General features: G+C 55.3%; 1 protein-coding gene and 1 long non-coding RNA gene across 2 annotated transcripts in view; one reads left to right on the top strand and one right to left on the bottom strand.

Moving 5' to 3' along the window:
- The first annotated feature begins 7,167 nt into the window (after positions 1-7,167).
- On the top strand, positions 7,168-17,252 carry LOC122123824. Its single transcript, XR_006150448.1, has 3 exons — positions 7,168-7,252; positions 15,426-15,428; positions 17,242-17,252. It is a non-coding gene; the product is annotated as an uncharacterized LOC122123824 (long non-coding RNA).
- Positions 7,237-19,304, bottom strand: part of LOC122123821 (lipopolysaccharide-induced tumor necrosis factor-alpha factor homolog) — a 55,408-nt gene continuing 43,340 nt past the window's right edge. Inside the window, exons 2-4 of the mRNA XM_042698328.1 lie at positions 11,061-11,258; positions 9,260-9,416; positions 7,237-7,428 (exon numbers count right to left, since the gene is read on the bottom strand). Coding sequence (XP_042554262.1) covers positions 7,320-7,428; positions 9,260-9,416; positions 11,061-11,253 — 459 coding nt within the window. The 5' untranslated portion in view covers positions 11,254-11,258 and the 3' untranslated portion in view covers positions 7,237-7,319. The remainder of the gene's footprint in view (positions 7,429-9,259; positions 9,417-11,060; positions 11,259-19,304) is intronic.

Genomic DNA, 19,304 nt, shown 5'->3' with positions numbered 1-19,304 from the left:
CATGACCAGCAACAAAAAAAGTTATTAGGACCAGCTCAACTATGTTTATAGCAGTATTATTTACCATAGTTAAGATGTGGAACGGCCCTTCAGTAAATGGCTGGCACGCGCGCGCGCACACACGCACACGCACACGCACACACGCACACACGCACACACACACACACACACACACACACACACACACACACACACACACGAATTCTATGCCTCCATCAGAAAGAATGGCATTGTCCCATTTGTTAGGAAATGGAAAAAATTATATTAAGTGAAGTAAGCCAGGCCCAAAGAAACATAGGTCCCATGGTTTCCCTTATTTGCAATAACTAGTATATGTCTAGGACAAGCAGAAAAGGTCAAAAGCTATGTATATATGACCATATAAGATGATGTTAAGGGGCTGGGAAGGTGGCTTGGTGGTAGAGTGCTTGCCTTGCATGCATGAGGCCCTGGGTTCAATTCCTCAGCACCACATAACCAGAAAAAAAAAAAAGTAGGAAGTAGCACTATGGCTCAAGTGGTAGAGTGCTAGCCTTGAGCTGAAGAGCTGAGGGACAGCGCCCAGGCCCAGAGTTCAGGCCCATGACTGGACCCCCCCCCAAAAAAGGATGATGTTAAATGAAATGAACCCCAATATAGGGATTTATTTTTCTTGCTATTTTTTTTTTTGGTCAGTTGTGGGGCTCTACCACTTGAGCCACAGTGCCACTTCTGGTTTTTTCTGCTTATGTGGTGCTGAGGAATTGAACCCAGGGCCTCAGGCATGCAAGGCAAGCGCTCTACCACCAAGTCACCTTTCCAGCCCCTTGCTATTGTTTTTAACATATTTAAAATTTACTATGTGATTTTTTCTTTATGTTCTTCCCCCATGGTATAGCCCCTGTTTTCACTGTATTTGATTCCAGTGCCCTGCATCTTGTATGTACATTTTTCTAATTTGAGGAGGGGAAGGGAAAAAACAAAATGTTTAAACAGGGATCCAGGTGGATCCACTGTAACAATGAGATATACAGGACACTATGTTGAAAACGAACTGTACAGCTTCAGGCACAGGGAGAGGGGGGAGGAAAAGTTGGGGAGGTGGGAGGGAAGGGTAGGGGAAAAACAAAGGAGGGGATAACAATGCTGCAAAGGAAATGCACTCACTACCTTACTCATGTAACCAGCCCTCTCTCTGTACAGTAGCTTTACAATAATATATACTTAAAAAAAGTTATTAGGGTGGTAGAGTGCTTGCCTTGCATGCCTGAGCCCTGGGTTCGATTCCTCAGCACCACATAAGCAGAAAATGCTGGAAGTGGCACTGTGGCTCAAGTGGTAGAGCGCTTGCCTTGAACTGAAGAGCTGAGGGACAGCGCCCAGGCCCAGAGTTCAGGCCCCACAACCGAAGGAAGGGAGGAAGGAAGGGAGGGAGGGAGGGAGGGAGGGAGGGAGGGAGGGAGGGAGGGAGGAGAGTTAAAGCTATTCAAGCTGATTCACCTGCTCTTCTTGGTGTGGCAGGCACTGTAGTGGGGGGAGGGGGGGAGCACAGACATTTCCCATCAGCCTCCCTCAGGGCGTGGGCGGTTAAGGAGATGAACCTGGAACTCAGGCTCTCTGCCTGGGTCTGCTTGAGGCCGCTCTTTAACCCTGGCCCGGCCTAGACACCCCGTCTTTCTGTCTGCTTGCTTTTGCCTCTGCTGTAGTCAGAACCAGACTTCTGAGCCTTTCCAGACTGGAGAAGCTTTAAAAAAATAAATCAATCCCTGTAGCAACTGTGTCTGACTCAAAGAGCCAAAGGTCCAGCCAGGAAGGGGTGCAAGAGGGAAAGGCGGGGGGGGGGGGGGGGGGGGACAGTGAGGCTGGGGAGAGGGGAAGGGCGGGTGGTGAGGGCTCATTTCCTTGCTGACTTGTTTCATTAGCTGTGTGTCCTTAGGAAAGAGTCTCCACCTCTCCAGACTCATTCAACATAAAAGGACAAGAAACGATGTCTCTACACTATGTCCAGGTGGAGAACAGAGAGGTCAGAGGAAAACTGAGTCCACACACAGCTATTCAATAAGGCAAGGCCCTATCAGACTCGCATTTCATTCCCTCCCGGAGGCCCCATCTTAAGAAGGAAGGAAATGCGCGTTCAGAGGTGCTTCTCCCCTGGGGCTGTGGGGGGCAGGAATGGCAGAGACAGAGTTTAAACCTCAGCACCCCCCCCCACAAAAAAAAAAAGCCAAACACATACGAGCCCCCGCCACCCCACGCTGCCATATCACCCAGAAGGCAGAGCGCCTGTCCACAGCCGTGTTGTGAGGCGCAAAACTGGAAACCGCCCGAGTGTCTGAGCTGGGGCTCAGCTCTGCCATGGAATATTACACAGCAGGAAAAGGGGTGAGGGGCAGAGGGCCCCTCAGAACCATTTCCTCGTCTCTTAAGTGTCCAGAGAGTCAGGACAGCCTGCGTGGCTGGTAGTCACCTGCTCTGCCCGCGGGGAAGTGGGGTGACGGGTTGTCACCCACCTGGTACCCACAAACCTAATTTGCCCTTCATTCCCTGTCCCTACACGGCGCAGCCACAGGCCACACTCACCTTCCTGCTGCGGTGGGAGCTGCGCCGGGCTGGGTGAGAAACTGGGTGCTAAGACCCCACCGGGAGTGCGCAAGCCAGGGCTAAAGTGGGGACAGCCCCCATCGGCCCCTGCCAGCGCCCGGGCCCGCACCTCTAGGCCCAGGGGCCAGCGCGCAGACCCGGAAGTGCGGCCTGACAATGCCCACCTGGGTTCTATTGGCGACGCCCCTCCCTCCCCAACCATCCTCACCTGTGCACCCCGAAGCCCCCACTGCACCCAGCCCCTGAGCCCAGCACCCCGAGCTGCCCCTCCCCCTCACACCCCACCCCACCCCTTCACCTGCAACTTAACCCGGAGAGAAAACAGGCTTGGGGCATACACAGAAACATGGCCACTCATTTCTTTGGCTGGTCAATACCAGGAGTAGCCATTTGACAATCACCAGCTTTGGTTTTTGGTGTTTGCCTGGAGTGGGGCGGGGAGGGGCAGTGAGGGGAGTGGAAGTGGGGGGGATTGTGGGGGGAAGGTGGGGGGATTGTGGGGGTGGAGTGGAGGTGGGGGGATTGTGGGGGTGGAGGTGGGGGGATTGTGGGGGTGGACTTGGGGGAATTATGGGGGTAGACGTGGGGGGATTGTGGGGGGAAGGTGGGGGGATTGTGGGGGTAAAGGTGGGGGGGATTGTGGGGGTGGAGGTGGGGGGATTGTGGGGGTGGACTTAGAATTGTGGGGGTGGACGTGGGGGGGGATTGAGGGGGGAAGGTGGGGGGATTATGGGGGGAAGGTGGGGGGATTGTGGGGGTGGACGTGGGGGGGATTGTGGGGGGAAGGTGGGGGGATTGTGGGGGGAAGGTGGGGGGATTGTGGGGGTAGACGTGGGGGGGATTGTGGGGGGAAGGTGGGGGGGATTGTGGGAGTAGAGGTGGGGGGATTGTGGGGGTGGAGGTGGGGGGATTGTGGGGGTGGACGTGGGGGGGATTGTGGGGGGAAGGTGGGGGGGATTGTGGGAGTAGAGGTGGGGGGATTGTGGGGGTGGAGGTGGGGGGATTGTGGGGGTGGAGGTGGGGGGATTGTGGGGGAAAGGTGGGGGGATTGTGGGGGTGGAGGTGGGGGGATTGTGGGGGTGGAGGTGGGGGGATTGTGGGGGGAAGGTGGGGGGATTGTGGGTGTAGAGGTGAGGGGGATTGTGGGGGTGGACGTGGGGGAGATTGTGGGGCGAAGGTGGGGGGGATTGTGGGAGTAGAGGTGGGGGGATTGTGGGAGTAGAGGTGGGGGGATTGTGGGAGTAGAGGTGGGGGGGATTGTGGGGGTAAAGGTGGGGGGAATTGTGGGAGTAGAGGTGGGGGGATTGTGGGGGTGGAGGTGGGGGATTGTGGGGGTGGAGGTGGGGGGATTGTGGGGGTGGAGGTGGGGGGATTGTGGGGGTGGAGGTGGGGGTGGAGGTCGTTCGGAGCACCTGCTGGCAGGTGGGGGTGAACAGTCCATGCACAGACTTGAAGAACATTTGTTCTTCCTGCCATGCTCTAGAGACATCCCAGATAGTGTGCATCTCAGTGACGCAAAACCCAGACCCAGACCTGGGGAGCACTCCTCCTTCCCACCCCCCACCCCGCCATCCCCGCCCCCGCACACACACTGCTGCTCCTGTTCACCTGCAGCGTCCAGACAGACAAATCCAGAGGACAAAGCAGGAGAGGGAGAGACAGTGGAAGTTTTCCTTTCCATGTGCCGCGCCAGTACCGGGCCTGGAACCCACAGCCTGGGAGCTGTTTCTTAGCTTTCCCACCACCCCCCTCAAGCTGGCACTTTACCACTTGAGCCACAGCTCCACTTCCTGCTTCTGGTTGTGCACATGGTGGTAAGAGTCTCAAGGACTTTCCGGCCAGGGCTGGCTTCCAACTGTGATCCTCACACCTGGCTCCTGAGTAACTAGAATGACAGGCAGAGCCACAGCACCTGGCAAAATGGACCTGGACCATCGCCATCCGCGGCTGGCATCGGCGAGCCCTTCAGTCGGCATTTGTGCGCTACGCGAGCTGCCACCCAGACCCAGAAGCTCTTACCTCAGGCCCTATGGCAGCGCTGAGCACCAAGGCGTTCCCACGCGGCTCCTCCCACAAGACCCCGACCCTCGCTCCTCAGCCCGGACGGAGGCCTGCACCGCGGAGAAGATGCGCAGCTGCGGCTGCAAATCAATCAAGAGTGCCTGCCTGGCAAGGGTGAGGATCTGAGTTCAAATCTACAGACAGACAAAATCAGTGTCTGAGACACACAAAAACATAGTGACACAGACACACACACAACACACCGTGAACTGAATGAATACTTTGTGTTCCAGGCACCCAACACTAAACTCCCCATGACCCATATTTCACAGTTTTGTTTTTTGTCAATCATCATGGGGTTTGAACTCCTGGCCTGGGCTCTTTGCTCAAGGCTGGTGCTCTACCGCTTGAGCCACAGTGCCACTTCCAGTTTTCTAGTGGTTAATTGGAGGGAAGAGTCTCACGGACTTTCCTGCCGGGGCTGGCTCTGAACCCTGATCCTCAGCTCTCAGCCTCCTGAGCAGCTGGGATGACAGGCGTGAGCCACCGGCACCCGGCTATTTCACACTTTGGAATGAGGGCAAGACACTGCACACCATGAATAACAATTAGAGCTGATTTTCAGAGCACCATCCCAGTGCACCCACAAACTTGGCCACATGACAAGACCAGCCACACAAGGACTGCATGGCGCAGAGCTCGAGGGACGACACATGCCACACCCCAGCAGACTTCCCAACCAATCCGGGCAGCCATGTAGGGCAGGGGCAGGTGGCATCTCCTCGCGCTCTCCCCGTACCTGGTGGCACCCGCCCCGTCAGTGAACAAAGCACACTTTGTTGGGGGAGGGGGCTGAGCGAGCCACGGGAGAGCCATGGCTGTGACCATCAGTGACGGCCGGGGCTTGAACTGACCTCAGCACAGCAAGCCACTCAGCCTGCCCGGACAACTAAAGACCTGCTCCGATGAAAGGTTGTTCACAGTGAACACAACAGGACGACTTTCTCCCCAACCCAAGAGCCGACACACAGGTCACTGAACGAACCAAGGTCTTTATTTTTTGGAAAGCAGATCACACCAAAGTCCAGAATTCAGAAATCCCACGGGCGTGTTCCTAACACAGAGATCCCACGGGCATGTTCCTAACACAGAGAAATCCCACGGGCATGTTCCTAACACAGAGATCCCACGGGCATGTTCCTAACACAGAGAAATCCCACGGGCATGTTCCTAACACAGGGCTCATCTCTCCATCCAGGGCCGTAGCAGACCGACAGCTGCCGACGGCACGGCTGGAGTTCAAGGTCTGAGGCTTCCGTGGAGCCTCCAGCTCCAGCGCACAGATGGCCGCAGCGCACTCGGCCTCCACTGGGGTTCTGGAAATCAGGGACACAGAGGTCCTCCGCTGTCACCCCACAGCTGCGCCCCTGGGGAATCCAGAAATCTTTGGGACTGTGGCTCAACCAGGACAGATGTCAGATGACTTTAGTGAGAGGACCTCACAGTCCCACCCAGAAACCAAAGGGATCCGTGCACAGAAGAGGGGTGTGTGTATGTGTACATGTGTGCACTGGTCCTGGGCATTGAACTCAGGGCTGGGGTACTCACTGTCCTTGAGCTAGAGGTCTAGCACTTGAACCACAGCTGTACTTCCAGCTTTTTTGGTGGCTAATTGGAGAGAAGAGTCTGCTGGACTCTCCTGCCTGGGCTGGCTTTAACCACAGTCTTATCTCAGCTTCCTGAGTAGCTAGGATTATAGGAGTGAGTGAGCTATCTATCAGTGCTTAGCTAAAAAGTTTAAGAACCTCCCAAACTCATGGAAAGGCAATTACTCACTTCTTTTTCTGTGTCAAAGAAGAAAAAGAAAAGAAAAAAATAAAACAGGTAAGTAGCAGATGCCTGTAGTCCTGCTAGCTGTCTATTCATGAAGATTGCTTCAACTCAGGATTCTAGGCCCAGCCTAGAAACATAGTGAGACCCAGTCTCACAAAAAAAAGAAAGAAAGAAAGAAAGGGAAAGAAAAAAAAGAAAAAGAGAAAGTGTGAACCAGCAAATGGGGAGACCGAGCCTGTTAGGTGGTTGCAAGCTTCCAAAACCAAATCTTGGTCAGAATGGTGGAGATCAGAGTCCAAAATCCCTTCGGATCATGGCGAACAAAAACAAGAATTATGACAAAATGAAGCTTTCTTTCTCTCCTTTTGCTATTGCATGTATAGCCTCTTGGGTGCAGAATATCCCTTTCAGCACATTTTTTAAAAAATAAGAAATTCAAATGAGTTATATCACTAAAGTCTGCAATTACTCAAGCTGAGAGCCCAGCCCCAAAACTCAGTAAGGCCAGATTCTGTGGTGGTGCGGCCATACTCAGACAGAACAGCCTAAGAAAAAAGGCAATGGCCACTGTGTCAAAGACAACACCAGAAAGGCCCACTGAGGCTGGAGAAGCCAGCAGACAGCAGGTCCTGGAGGGTATGCAGATGAGGATATGCAGATGAGGATATGCAAATGAGGTAGCCACCTCAACAGGGAATCTCCAAGGGTGGACAAGAACTTGAACCTGGGCTCAAGGTCATGGTCTCTGCAAGTCCCAGGTATGACTTCCAGCAGCCATTTCTGGGGTTTGGAGGTTGTTGGTTTTGCAACTCCACTGCCCCCCAAAAAAGACAAAGAGGTGGAGCCCCTGCAGAGGGGAGACACAGGGCCTCCCCGCTGGGCGGGGACAGGAGCCTGGCCTGGGCCTACAAGCGCTTGTAGGAGCCCAGCAGGGCTTTGCAGTTGGGGCAGTGGTGGTCCACATCCCGCAGGGCGTCCACACAGAAGGGGATGAAGCAGCAGCCCGCCACGCACCTGTGGGAACAAAGACATGGGTGCGTCACCCAACCCTGTGCGCCTGCAGAGCCTAGGTTTGAAGGTGGGCCGTGTCTCTGCTAGTATTAGGGTTCAACCTCAGGCCTTTGCACTGGCTTGTCTTGCTTGCTCAAGGTTGGTGTTCTACCACTGGAGCCATGCCTCCAGCACTGCTTTTTGCTGGTTTACTGAAGATGAGCGTCTCCACAGACTTCTCTGCCTTCAAACCTTGATCCTCCAGATCTCAGCCTCCTGAGTAGGTAGGATTACAGGCGTGAGCCACCAGCACCACACCAATGTTAGTTGTGACAAGCCAGCCTTCTTACCGTGCCAGCAGCTGGGCGTGGCGTGAGCCCAGCAGAAGTGAAAACAGGTGTGAGCCGGCTTTGGCGGGGTCTGGAGTGTGCAGACCTGCATCCTGCCAGTCTCTAAGCAACCAGGCCACCCTCCCTAAGTAGCGCCTCTCCTGGCACCAGCAGCTGAGCACCGTAGGCAGGGAGGCCCCGCAGCCTTGGCGCTCACGTTGGGATGCACCAGGAAAAACACATGGGTGTTTGTGGCAATGCTTCTGAGAGTACCCATGCCCGCAAAGACTGCCGACTCCATTCCCAGCAGCCCCCGGGGCTGCACAGAGAGGTGAAGTCACCTGCCCGCAGCCACACAGTGAGTGATGAACTTCTATGTGTACGTGTGTGCGCGTGTGTGTGCTGGTGCTGGGCTCGAACAAAGGGTTTCACATAGTTTTGCTCACTGCTGTCTGATAGTTATTTCACGTCAAGATTCTCAGGGACTTTCCTATCTGGGATGTCTTTGAACCACAATCCTCAGACCTCAGCCTTCTGAGTCACTAGGCTTATAGGTGTAAGCCACCATGCCCAGATCCTTCCCTCCCTCCTTCCTTCCATCCATCTGCCTGGGGAAAACTTGTGGTCCCTCTGATTTCTCTCCCAGAGCAGAACAAGCCTCTCTTGAGAGAACACCTGTGCAGACATAAATATTTACAGTCCGCCTCCACTGCCTCACACAGCAAAGAGTAAGCCATTCTGGAAGGTTCTGTGGAAGCAGCCAATGCACAGAATGTCCACAGCTTCTCTCAGACCATCATAACTTAGGTCATGAAATTCTAAAAGAAAAAGAAGCCCCTGAGGGCCCCCCCCCCACCAAGCCCACCTGCTCTAAGTGCTCTGTGTCCTAGTCATGGAAAGTAGTTTCTAGACACCCTGGTGCGTGAGCTATGCGATTCTGTCCAGGGGAACACAGCAGGCCTGGGGGAACTTGTGGGGTGCTATGGGCATCTGGCGGGTGGAGACGGAGGACACTGCTCCCACAAAATCCCAAAGTATATATCAGCCAGGTGCTGATGGCTCACACCTGTCATCCTAGTGATTCAGGAGGCTGAGATCTGAGGATCAGGGTTTGAAGTCAGCCTGAGGAAGATAAGTCCTTGAAACTCTCATCTCCAATAAACCACCAAGAAAGCCAGATGTGGAGCTGTGGCTCCAGGGTTACAGCGCTAGCCTTAAGTGAAAAAACTCAGGGACAAGCACCCAGACCCCGAGTTCAAGCCTCAGGACCAGCACACACACAAGAAAGGAAGAAAGGAAGCAAGGGATGAAAGGAGGGAGGGAGGCAGGGAGGGATGGAGGGAGGGAGACCCGAAATGAAGGTTGGGGAAGCAATGAGCATGGTCAGTGTCTGCCTAGCTTGCCGAGGCCCTGAACTCCAGCCCCGCAACCCAAGATAGAGAAAGAGACAGATTGTTTGATCGGAGAAAGGCACATTAGGGGCCCTGGCCTGTGCACAGGCCCTGGTTGGAGGGGGGCAGACTCACCCCAGCAGGAAGAGGCCCCCGCAGGACAGCCAGGTGAGGGCGCCCGCCCTGTAGGACAGCTTGGTGACGATCATCGTGCTGCAGGAGGGGCAGCACATCTGGATGGGGCGGTCGAAGAAGGAGACGGGCTGCTGCACGTACACCGTCTGCATCGTGACTGGCAGCAGAAGCACAGGCGCTGGTGAGCAGGGAGAGCTACGGGGGGAGGGGGGGTGGCAGGGAAAGAGGCCCCCACCCCCAACTCCCCTCCACCCCTGTGCAAGGAGAGAGCAGGGCCCCAGCAGGGAGAGAGCGGGGCTCCAGCAGTCAGCTGAGATGAGTAGCCACAGGGTGGAACCCCATGTCTGTCCCCAGAGGAGGGGGCTTTATGTCCTTTGAAAAGGCGCAAATGATCTTAAAAAGGGTCCGACACACGCCACGGCCTGGATGGGCCTCAGGGACTGTGCCAAGTGGCACGGGCTGGCCACCAAAGGGTAAGAATCGGAGGATATGATTCAGCCTCTGCGAAGTCCCCAGGAAAGCAAGCAGAGATTGGCAGTGGCATGTCAGGGCTCAGGGAAGAAGGACAGAATGGCAGCTTCCCAGACGACAGTTCTGGAGCAGGACGGTGGAACAGCCGTGCTCCAGGGCGAATGCATTTATGGCCACTGAGCTGTACCTTCAAATGTTTAAAATGGAGCCAGGTGTGGTGGCACACTCCTGTAACCCCAGCGATCTGGGAGGCAGAGGATCTTAGTGTGAGGCTCTGAGGGCAAGAGAATGAAGCTGTACCTCAAAAATAAACTAAAATCAAAAGCGCTGGCGGTGTGGCTCAAGTGGTAAAATCACCTGTCTAGCAAGCACAAGGCCCTCTCCTGGAATAAATGTAATTCACTAGTGTACAGTTCATTGATCCTATTTCCTGTGCAGTCTGGACTTGACCTCAGGCCCTGAGCACTGTCTCTGAGCTCGGTCACTCAAGGCTAGCCCTCTGCCACATTGGGCCACAGCACCACTTCCGGTTTTCTCGTGGTTCATTGGAGATAAGAGTCTCACAGGGACTTTTCTGCTCTGGCTGGCTTTGAACCACCATCATCAGATCTCAGCCTACCCAGTAGCTAGGATTATAGGCGTGAGCCACCCATACCTGGCTATTGATCCACCCCTCCCCATATTGGAGATTTGAACTCGGAGTCTCAGGCCTGCTAGGTATGTGCTCTACCAGTTGAGCCACACATTTGTTTTTCAGATAAGGTCTCACTCACACCTTTGCCCCCGCTAGCCTTAAACCATGATCTTCCTGCTTCTACCTTTCAAGTTGCTGGAACTACAGGTATGTATCACCACATTGAACACTGTGTCCTATTAACAGGTGAGGAAACTGAGGTACAAGTCAGACAAGTAGGCCACATGCTCTGATTAGCATCTCACACAACTGGAGAGCTCCTTCTAAGTGCTTGTGACACTGAGTCAGTGCACACCTGGGCACACCTGGGTGTCAGGAAGGACCAGCGAGCAAGGACCAAGAAGCAGCTGCCAGAACAAGAGGGCGGCCTGCCCCACGCAGGCCTGAAGCAATTCCACTCCCCCAGGGCCTCCTGCCTGCCAGGCAGGCACTCTACCACCTGAACCACCTCCTCAGACTTGGTGCTTTAGTTACTTTTCAGCCAGAATATCACACTTTAGTCTGATCAGGCCTGGGATTACAGGTGTGTGCTACCATGCCAGTTTTGCCTAAGCATGTCACTTGACTGCCAGAGTCCACAAGCCAGGGGCAGAGGGTAAGGGAACTAAGGGCTAAGGGGGAGAGGGTCCCACATACTTGCGTTGGGGTTGGGCGCAGGCCCGGGCTGGGTATAATACAAAGGTGGGGTCACACCTTTCCTGTCTGGGCCTGCCATCAGCCCCGTGGCAGGCCCCGGCATGGGTGCTGGGGCCATCTTTTCATAGGACGGGGGTGCGGTGGGCATGGATGGCCCTGCTGCCGCCGCCTGGTAAGGTCCAGGAACCGACATTTTACCTAAAGCAGAAACACAAGGAGCTGGGTAAGAAAGCCGTGTCTCTAGTCTTTTCTACCTGATGAACGAGATGGGAGAAGGTGACTAAGCCGGCCACGACTGGGTTCCCCAAGAACAGACCACCATGAAATCTCATGCCCAGGAATTCCACAGACACCCCCCCTCCCATCGGCCCAAAGCCGCCATGTTCTCCTGCCTCGGGAATGCGCAGACACCCACAAATTATCACCACGGTCAGGGCAACGCCAAGATGCACACACAGCCCCAATCTGGATGACAGCATGGCGGGGAGGGGCGGGGTGTTCAGACATGGGAGTGGGCGAGCTGAGGGGGGGTTAGGAGGCCGGTGACTCCTGCGAGTGGAAGAAAAGTCTAGAAGGGGCCTCTGAGTTGTGTCCTCTTGGCACAAAGCCTGCCAGGCGCGATGTCTGGGGAGGGGCAGGAAGGGCTGGCCAGGGCGGCTTGGGTTACACTGGGCGCTGGCACGGCCTGGGCAGCGGCAGGGACAGTGGTGGCTTTGTGAGTCTGTTTGTCCAGCCGGCCAGGGCCGAGGTGGTGAGTCACTGCAGAGCCTGGACGGTGTTCCTCACCCCATGTCATTTCTTCCAGAAGCAGGGCCATTCCTACCTTGCAGATATGGGGACGGGGCCTGGGCTGGTTTCAGTGTGCACCACAGGCAGCCACTGGGCCCGAGCCCCCAAATTCCTCACACCTCGTGAGTCGAGGCCTCTCATTTCCATGCTGCACCCAAGCCCCGAAGTGACACAGCCAATGTCACCCTGGCCAGGGACAAGGAAAATCCGGCATTCTGTCCATCCCGAGCTCTGGTGACCCACTGGGCACAGCCCAGATGACAAATGCCATGTGACCCTTCACTGAACCCCAAACCCTGCTACACAGCAGCACCTCCCAATCTGGTTTGCATTACAGCCACCGCAAGGAGAAAACCGTGCGTGTGCTGGTCCTGGGGCTTGAACTCAGGACCTGCGTGCTGTCCCTGAACGTTTCCCCTCAAAGCTGGAACTCTACCACTTGAGCTCTGTACAGCTCCACTTCTGGCTTTTTCCTGGTTAATTGGAGATAAGCGTTCCAGGGACTTTTCTGCTTAGGCTGGCTTTGAATCATGAGCCTCAGATCTCAGCCCTGAGTAGCTAGGATTACAGGTGTGAACTGCTGTGTCCAGCCAGTGAGATACTTTCAAGGTTCATCTAGCCAGGGTTTGGGGTCCAACGAGCAGGGAGAATGGTGGCCGGCAGCTCTGGGCTGCCTGCTACTGGGTATTGTGAATTGGGGACCAAGGTCCTGGTTTGCTGGGATGGAGGAGATGCCTGGACAGTCTAAACCGGGTGTGGTGGTACACACCTGTAATCCCAGCTGTATGGCAGGGGTAGGTGTGGGGGGAGTGGGCTGAGGTGAGCCCTAAGGGGGAATCACAAGCCAAAGGGCCGGGGCCTGGCTCAGGTGGAAGAGCGCCTCGTGGGCACCGTGTGAGCCGCAAAGCTCACTGCCTGGCTGAGGGAGTGGCGAGGCTCCTTCCCTTCCTCACAAGCTCCCGGGCAGTCAGGGTTGTGCAGCAGGGAGCGTGGGGGGGTGGGGGGGGAGGGAATCAAGGTGGAATCAGACAGGAAGGAAAAGCACCTTCCCCAACCTCAAACCGGCATTCACTTCTACAGTTCTATGGGCGTCCTGGGCACTGCCAATGCCAATGCTCTGATGCTGTATGGAGACTAAGACACACACCGGGGTGGGGCGGGAAAGTGTCCCCCAGGTCACAGGTGACTGAGATGGGAACAGGGCAGATTCCCGACAAGGAGTTCTCAGGGAGAAGGGCGGAGCTCCGCAGAGCCACTGTCAGGGGAGCCCTAGGAAAGAGGACCAGGGGGGCTCCAGGCTTAAGGGTCACAAAAGTGGCTCAGCTTGGAGGGGGAGAAGACTGGGTCCCCGCCACCTTGGTCCCATCTGAGGATAAGGAGATAGTCATTAGGCCCGGCCTGGAAAGTGGAATCAGATCCTTGTCCTTAGAAAATGCCCTTGCTGGGGCTGGGAAGGTGGCTCAGTGGTAGAGTGCTTGTCTTGTATGCCTGAGGCCCTGGGTTCGATTCCTCAGCACCACATAAGCAAAAAGAAAAAAGCTGGAAGTGGTGCTGTGGCTCAAGTGGTAGAGCGCTAGCCTTGAGCTGAAGAGCTGAGGGACAGCGCCCAGGCCCAGAGTTTAAGCCCCATGACCAGACCCCCCCCCCCAAAAAAAAAAAAAAAGAAAATGCTCTTGCTTGCCTAGCTGCATGAAGCCCTGGGTTCGATTCCTCAGTACCACATAAACCAAAAAAGCCTGAAGTGGAGCTGTGGCTCCTTGAGCAAAGGAAGCTCAGGGACAGTGCCCTGGCCCTGAGTTCAAGCTCCAGGACTGAAAAAAGAAAGAAAAGAAAGGGGAAAAACAGAAAAGAAAATGCCCTTGCTAACCAGTTCTTTCTCCACAGTGCACTCCAAGGTATCTAGAAGCTTCTGTGATCCATCTGCTCCTCTGCCCCAAGTCTCTCTCCTGGGTTACAGATCAAACACTGAGTCCCCGACCTAGGGTGGACGTGGGTACCAGCAGCACGGGCCACAGCTTATGCACTTCACTGCCAAACAGGAGTGGGTGGGGGGAAGGGTTGATGGGAGGATGGATAGACAGGGGTAGACATACAGAGGGATGGATGGACCAATGGATAGAAGGATGGACAGACAAAAACAGATGGATGAAGGACAGATGCATGGGAGGAGGGACAAGTGGACAGGTATGTGGAGGACAGATGGAGGATGAGCAGGAGGATGGACAGATGGTAGGATGGACAGATGGATGGACAAATGGATTAGCAGATAGGTGGACAGAGGGATAGATGGACACAGAGATGGGTGGATGGGAGGGTGGATGGACAGACAGAAGGGAAGCTGGGCATGTACATGCAAGTGGGTCCACCAAGACAGCGCTGCCAGGCGAGCCCGCGCCCCGCCGCGCCCCACCCCTGCCATCGACGCTGTCGAGGACACGCAGTGACCACACAGCGACCCACAGAGCTCAGTGCCCCCCACCTCCAAGGGCAAGGACCCCGTGCCAGGGACCTCTCACCCTCGTCCTTGAGCCACGCCCACCCTCTCTCCACCTGCTCAGGCCTGGCCTAAGTCCTTCCACCACCTATTTGTATCCAGGGTCCCCACCATGCCAGCGAGCCCCCACCCACCACCCCAATGGCTGCCCCACTGTGAAATGGCAGCAAACACAACATATTTCAGCCACCAGCTGCTCATGGGGACTCGAACCCAGTGGCCACCTGACCATGTGCCCGCAAGCCCAGCTCCCAGGAACCTTCCAGAAGGGCCATGCCTTCTAACAGCGTGGACCCAGGTGTCCCACCGCCACCCGGTGTTCACCCCAACCCCGTCCAGGCAGTTATTCAGCCCCGACCACCTCCTGGGACAGGCCGCCACCCCCACCCCCCTGCCATGCGGCCACCGCGGCCACCACACCTGCAATCCTGCCACTGCGCCACAAAAGCTTCATTCCATTTCACTCCACCCGCGTGAAAAGCTGCCGCTCCGCTTGCTCATTCCAACCCTCGAGCAGCCGTGAATGTAGCCGACACCTGCCCAAATCCCGATAAACTGACAGACCAACAGACATACCAAGAATTTACAAGGCAAATCTACTGTCCACATTTGCTCTGCCCCAAGCCTCAGATATCAAATGTGCTCAGGATGCAAATCAAGGCTAAGACAGTTTTGAAGTTGGGTGTTAGCATGCCTGTCACCCTAGCTTCTCAGGAGCTGAGATCTGAGGATCATGATTCAAAGCCAGCCCAGGCAGGAAAGTCTGTGAGCGACTTATCTTCAGTTACCCACCAGAGAACCAGAAGTAGAGCTGGGGCTCGAGTGGTAGAGCATCTGGGGGGTGGTGTTTGGGGTCCTCAACATGCCAGTGAGCGCCCTCACCCCGCCACCCCAATAACTAACCTTGAGCAAAAGTAGCTCAGGGACAGTGCCCAGGCTGGGAGTTCAAGCCCCAGGACTGGCAAAAGAAAAACAATTTAAATCTATCTCACCTGCTTCTTTTTGGTATTTGCATGTGCGCATGTGCGCCAGTAGCAGAGTGAAAATACGGACAGCACAGGCGTGTCTCATCACCGCAACAGGCGGTGGGTGGTTAAAGCCAATGAACCTGGAACTCACCCCACCCCGCCCCGGGGTCTGCGCAAAGCCGATCCTCAACCCCGGCCTGGCGAGGCAGCCCCGTCTTTCTGTCTACTTGGTTTTACCTTTCCCAGAACCAGAGTTCGGAGCCTTCCACACTGGAGAAGCTTCTAAAAAATAAGGCCCTGCCAGGCGCCAGGGACTCACGCCTGTCATCCTGGCTACTCAGGAGGCTGAGATCTGAGGATCAAAGTTCAAAGCCAGCTCAGACAGGAAAGTCTGTGAGACTCTTATCTACAATGAACCACCAGAAAACCAAAGGTGGTGCTGTGGCTCAAGTGGTAGAGTGCTCACCTCGAGCAAAAGAGCTCAGGGACAGTGCCCGGGCCCTGAGTTCAAGCCCCAAGACCAGCAAAAAGAGTCAAAGGCCTGGCCAGGAAAGGGTTCAAGAAGGAGACTGGGGGTCCAGTGAGGCTTAGGGGGCCTGAGGGGAAGGGCAGGGTGGTGAGGGCTCATTTCCTTGCTGACTGTACGTGACATTAGTTGTGTGTCTCTTGCCCTTTCTGGGCTCACTCAACCTAAAAGGATAAGGAGGCTCTACATTATGTCCAGGTGGAGAACAGAGGGAAACTGAGGCCATACAAGCTATTTTTTGCACTGTTCAATAAGGACTCTAACAGACTCTCATTTCATTCACCCCAAGAGGCTCCATCTTAGGGATGAAAGACATGCGCATTCAAAGGTGCTTCTCCCATGGGGCTGTGGCTGGGGAGGAATGGCAGAGACACAGAGTTTAAATCTCAGCCCTTCCCCTCCCCTCCAGCCCCCGCCACCGTCCACAGCCACGCTGTGATGGCTCGGAACTGAGAAACGCCCGAGTATCCATGCTGGGGCTCAGCTATGCTATGGAATACTACACAGCAGGAAAAAGGGATGAAGGGCAGAGGGGCCCCCTAGAACTCCTGTTTCCTCATCTGCTAAGTGGGAAAGGGGACACTTGCCTGAGAGAATCAGGACACGTCTGAGTAGCTGGTGTTCACCCCTGCTCTGCCCGCAGGGAAGTCGGGGGATGGGTTATTCCCCACCTGGCACCCACAAACCTAATTTACCCTTCCTCGTTCCCTGCTCCCACACGGCGCAGTCCAAGGTCAGACTCACCTTCCTGCTGCTGGCAGGAGCTCTGCGGGGCCCGGCCGAGAAACTGGGGTGCTGAGACCTCACTGGGACTGTGTTGGCCAGGGCCAAGACAGCGCCCCATCCACCACGTTCCCCAGGGCCCCGCACCTCCGGGTGCCGCGTCCTGCTGCTGCGAGGGGCCAGCCCCGCGAACCCCGCCTGGGCTTTATTGGCACCACCCCGCTCCCAAATCATCCTCAGCTGTGCGCACTGAAGCCCCACCGCACCCACAGCTGCGCCCGGCACACCCCGAGACTCGGGCCTGAGAGCATGTTAGACCCCCCGCTCCTTCCAGAACCCCAGTCCCTTCACCTTCAGTAACCCTAAAAAAGAAAACGGGCCGAGGGCGTGATTCAGTGGCAGGCACCTGCCTGGCAACTCCAAGGCCCCGAGTTCAAACTCCAGCAGCACCTCTAACTATATTTAAAAAGAAGAAACGTGGGGGCTGGGAAGGTGGCTCAGTGGTAGAGCGCCTGCCTCGAATGCACGAGGCCCTGGGTTCAATTCCTCAGCACCACATAAACAGCAAAAGCTGGAAGCGGCACTATGGCTCAAGTGGCAGAGTGCTTGCCTTGAGCTGAAGAGTTCAAGGACAGCGCCCAGACCCAGAGCTCAGGCCCCACAACCGACAAAAAAGAAAAGAAACATGGAGGGGAAAACTAGGAGAGCGAAGGAAGGGGTGACAGTGTCAAAAAAAGATTTGCTCATACCAATACTTGTGACTCACGCCTGTAATCTAAGCTACTCAGGAGGCTGAGATTTTAAGATCACAGGTTAAAGCCCCAGGCAGGAAAGTCTGGGAGACTCTTTTCCCTAATGAACCACCAGAAGACCGGAAGTGGCACTGTGGCTCAATGTGGTAGAGCGCTTACCTTGAGCACAAAAGCTCAGGGACAGCGCCCAGGCCCTGAGTTCAAGCCCGACAACTAACAACAACAAAAGAAAGCTGCTGACCATTATTATACAAAGAAATGTGAGTTGAATTTGTTTTGGGCACCTGCTAGATGAATCGCAATCCAGCCATAGACGTGAAAATGCTCCAGAGACACCCCAGATAGCGTGGACCACCTTCCCCCTCTGCCCCCCTCCCCCGAACTGCTGAGCCTGTTCACCTGCAGCGTCCAGACAGACAAATCCAGAGGACAAAGCAAGAGAGGGAGAGACAGTGGAAGTTTTCCTTTCTATGTGCCGCGCCAGTACCGGGCCTGGAACCCACAGCCTGGGAGCTGTTTTCTTTTTGTTTTCCTCAAGTTGGCACTTTACCACTTGAGCCACAGCTCCACTTCCTGCTTCTGGTTGTGCACATGGTGGTAAGAGTCTTAAGGACTTTCCGGCCAGGGCTGGCTTCCAACTGTGATCCTCACACCTGGCTCCTGAGTAACTAGAATGACAGGCAGAGCCACAGCACCTGGCAAAATGGACCTGGACTATCGCCATCCGCGGCTGGCATCGGCGAGCCCTTCAGTCGGCATTTGTGCGCTACGCAAGCTGCCACCCAGACCCAGAAGCTCTTACCTCAGGCCCTGTGTCAGTGCTGAGCACCAAGGCTTTCCCACGCGGCTCATCCCGCAAGACCCCGACCTTCGCTCCTCAGCCTGGAGGCCTGGCACCGTGGAGAAGATGCGCAGCTGCGGCTGCGGCTGCGTCTGGTCTGGAAGTCAATCAAGAGTGCCTGCCTGGCAAGGGTGAGGCTCTGAGTTCAAATCCACAGACAGACAAAAACCACACACATACACACACTTCATAGTAAACACACTTCATAGCAAACACAACGGGACGGCTTTCTCCCCAACCCAAGAGCCGACACACAGGTCACCGAATGAACCAAGGTCTTTATTTTTGGAAAGCAGATCACACCAAAGTACTACATGGTGTCCAGAATTCAGAAATCCCACGGGCATGTTCCTAACACAGGGGCCATCTCAACCGACAGCCGCCGACGGCACGGCTGGAGTTCAAGGTCTGAGGCTTCCATGGAACCTGGCTGCAGCTACAGTGCACAGACGGCCGCAGCGTACTCGGCCTCCACTGGGGTTCTGGAAATCAGGGACCTGGGGGTCCTCCGCTGTCACCCCACAGCTGCGCCTCTGGGGAATCATAGTGGACTTGAGTGTCCTTTGGGACTGTGGCCAAACCAGGGAAGACGTCAGATGACCCAAAATGAGAGGACCTCACAGTCCCACCCAAACGGATCCGTGCACAGAAGAGAGGTGTGTGTGTGTGTGTGTGTGTGTGTGTGTGTGTGTGTGTGTGTGTGTGTGTGTGTGTGTGTGTGTGTGTGTATGCGCACGCTGGTCCTGGGGCCTGAACTCAAGGCCTGGGCACTCACTGTCCTTGAGCTTGTTTGCACAAGGCTAGAGGTCTAGCGCTTGAACCACCGCTGTACTTCCATCTCTTTTGGTGGTTAGTTGGAGAGAAGAGTCTGATGGACTTTCCTGCCTGAGCTGGCTTCGAACCACAATCTTATCTCACTTCCAGAATAGCTAGGAATGTTGGCATGAGCTACCAGTACTCAGCTAAGAAGTTTTCAAGAACACTCATAGAAAGGCCACTACTCATTTCTTTTTCTGTGTCAAAGAAGAAAAAGAAAAGAAAAACAACAACAACAACCAGGTAAGTAGCAGATGCCTATAGTGCTGCTATCTGGCTATTCATGAGGATTGCTTCAACTCAAGAGTTCCAGGCCCAGCCTAGAAACATAGTGA

The sequence above is a fragment of the Dipodomys spectabilis genome, unplaced genomic scaffold (assembly GCF_019054845.1).
Source record: "Dipodomys spectabilis isolate Male_0828 unplaced genomic scaffold, ASM1905484v1 ptg000231l, whole genome shotgun sequence".
NCBI lineage: Eukaryota > Metazoa > Chordata > Mammalia > Rodentia > Heteromyidae > Dipodomys > Dipodomys spectabilis.
Note: the sequence above shows the minus strand (reverse complement) of the source record. Positions and strands in the feature narration are given on the sequence as shown.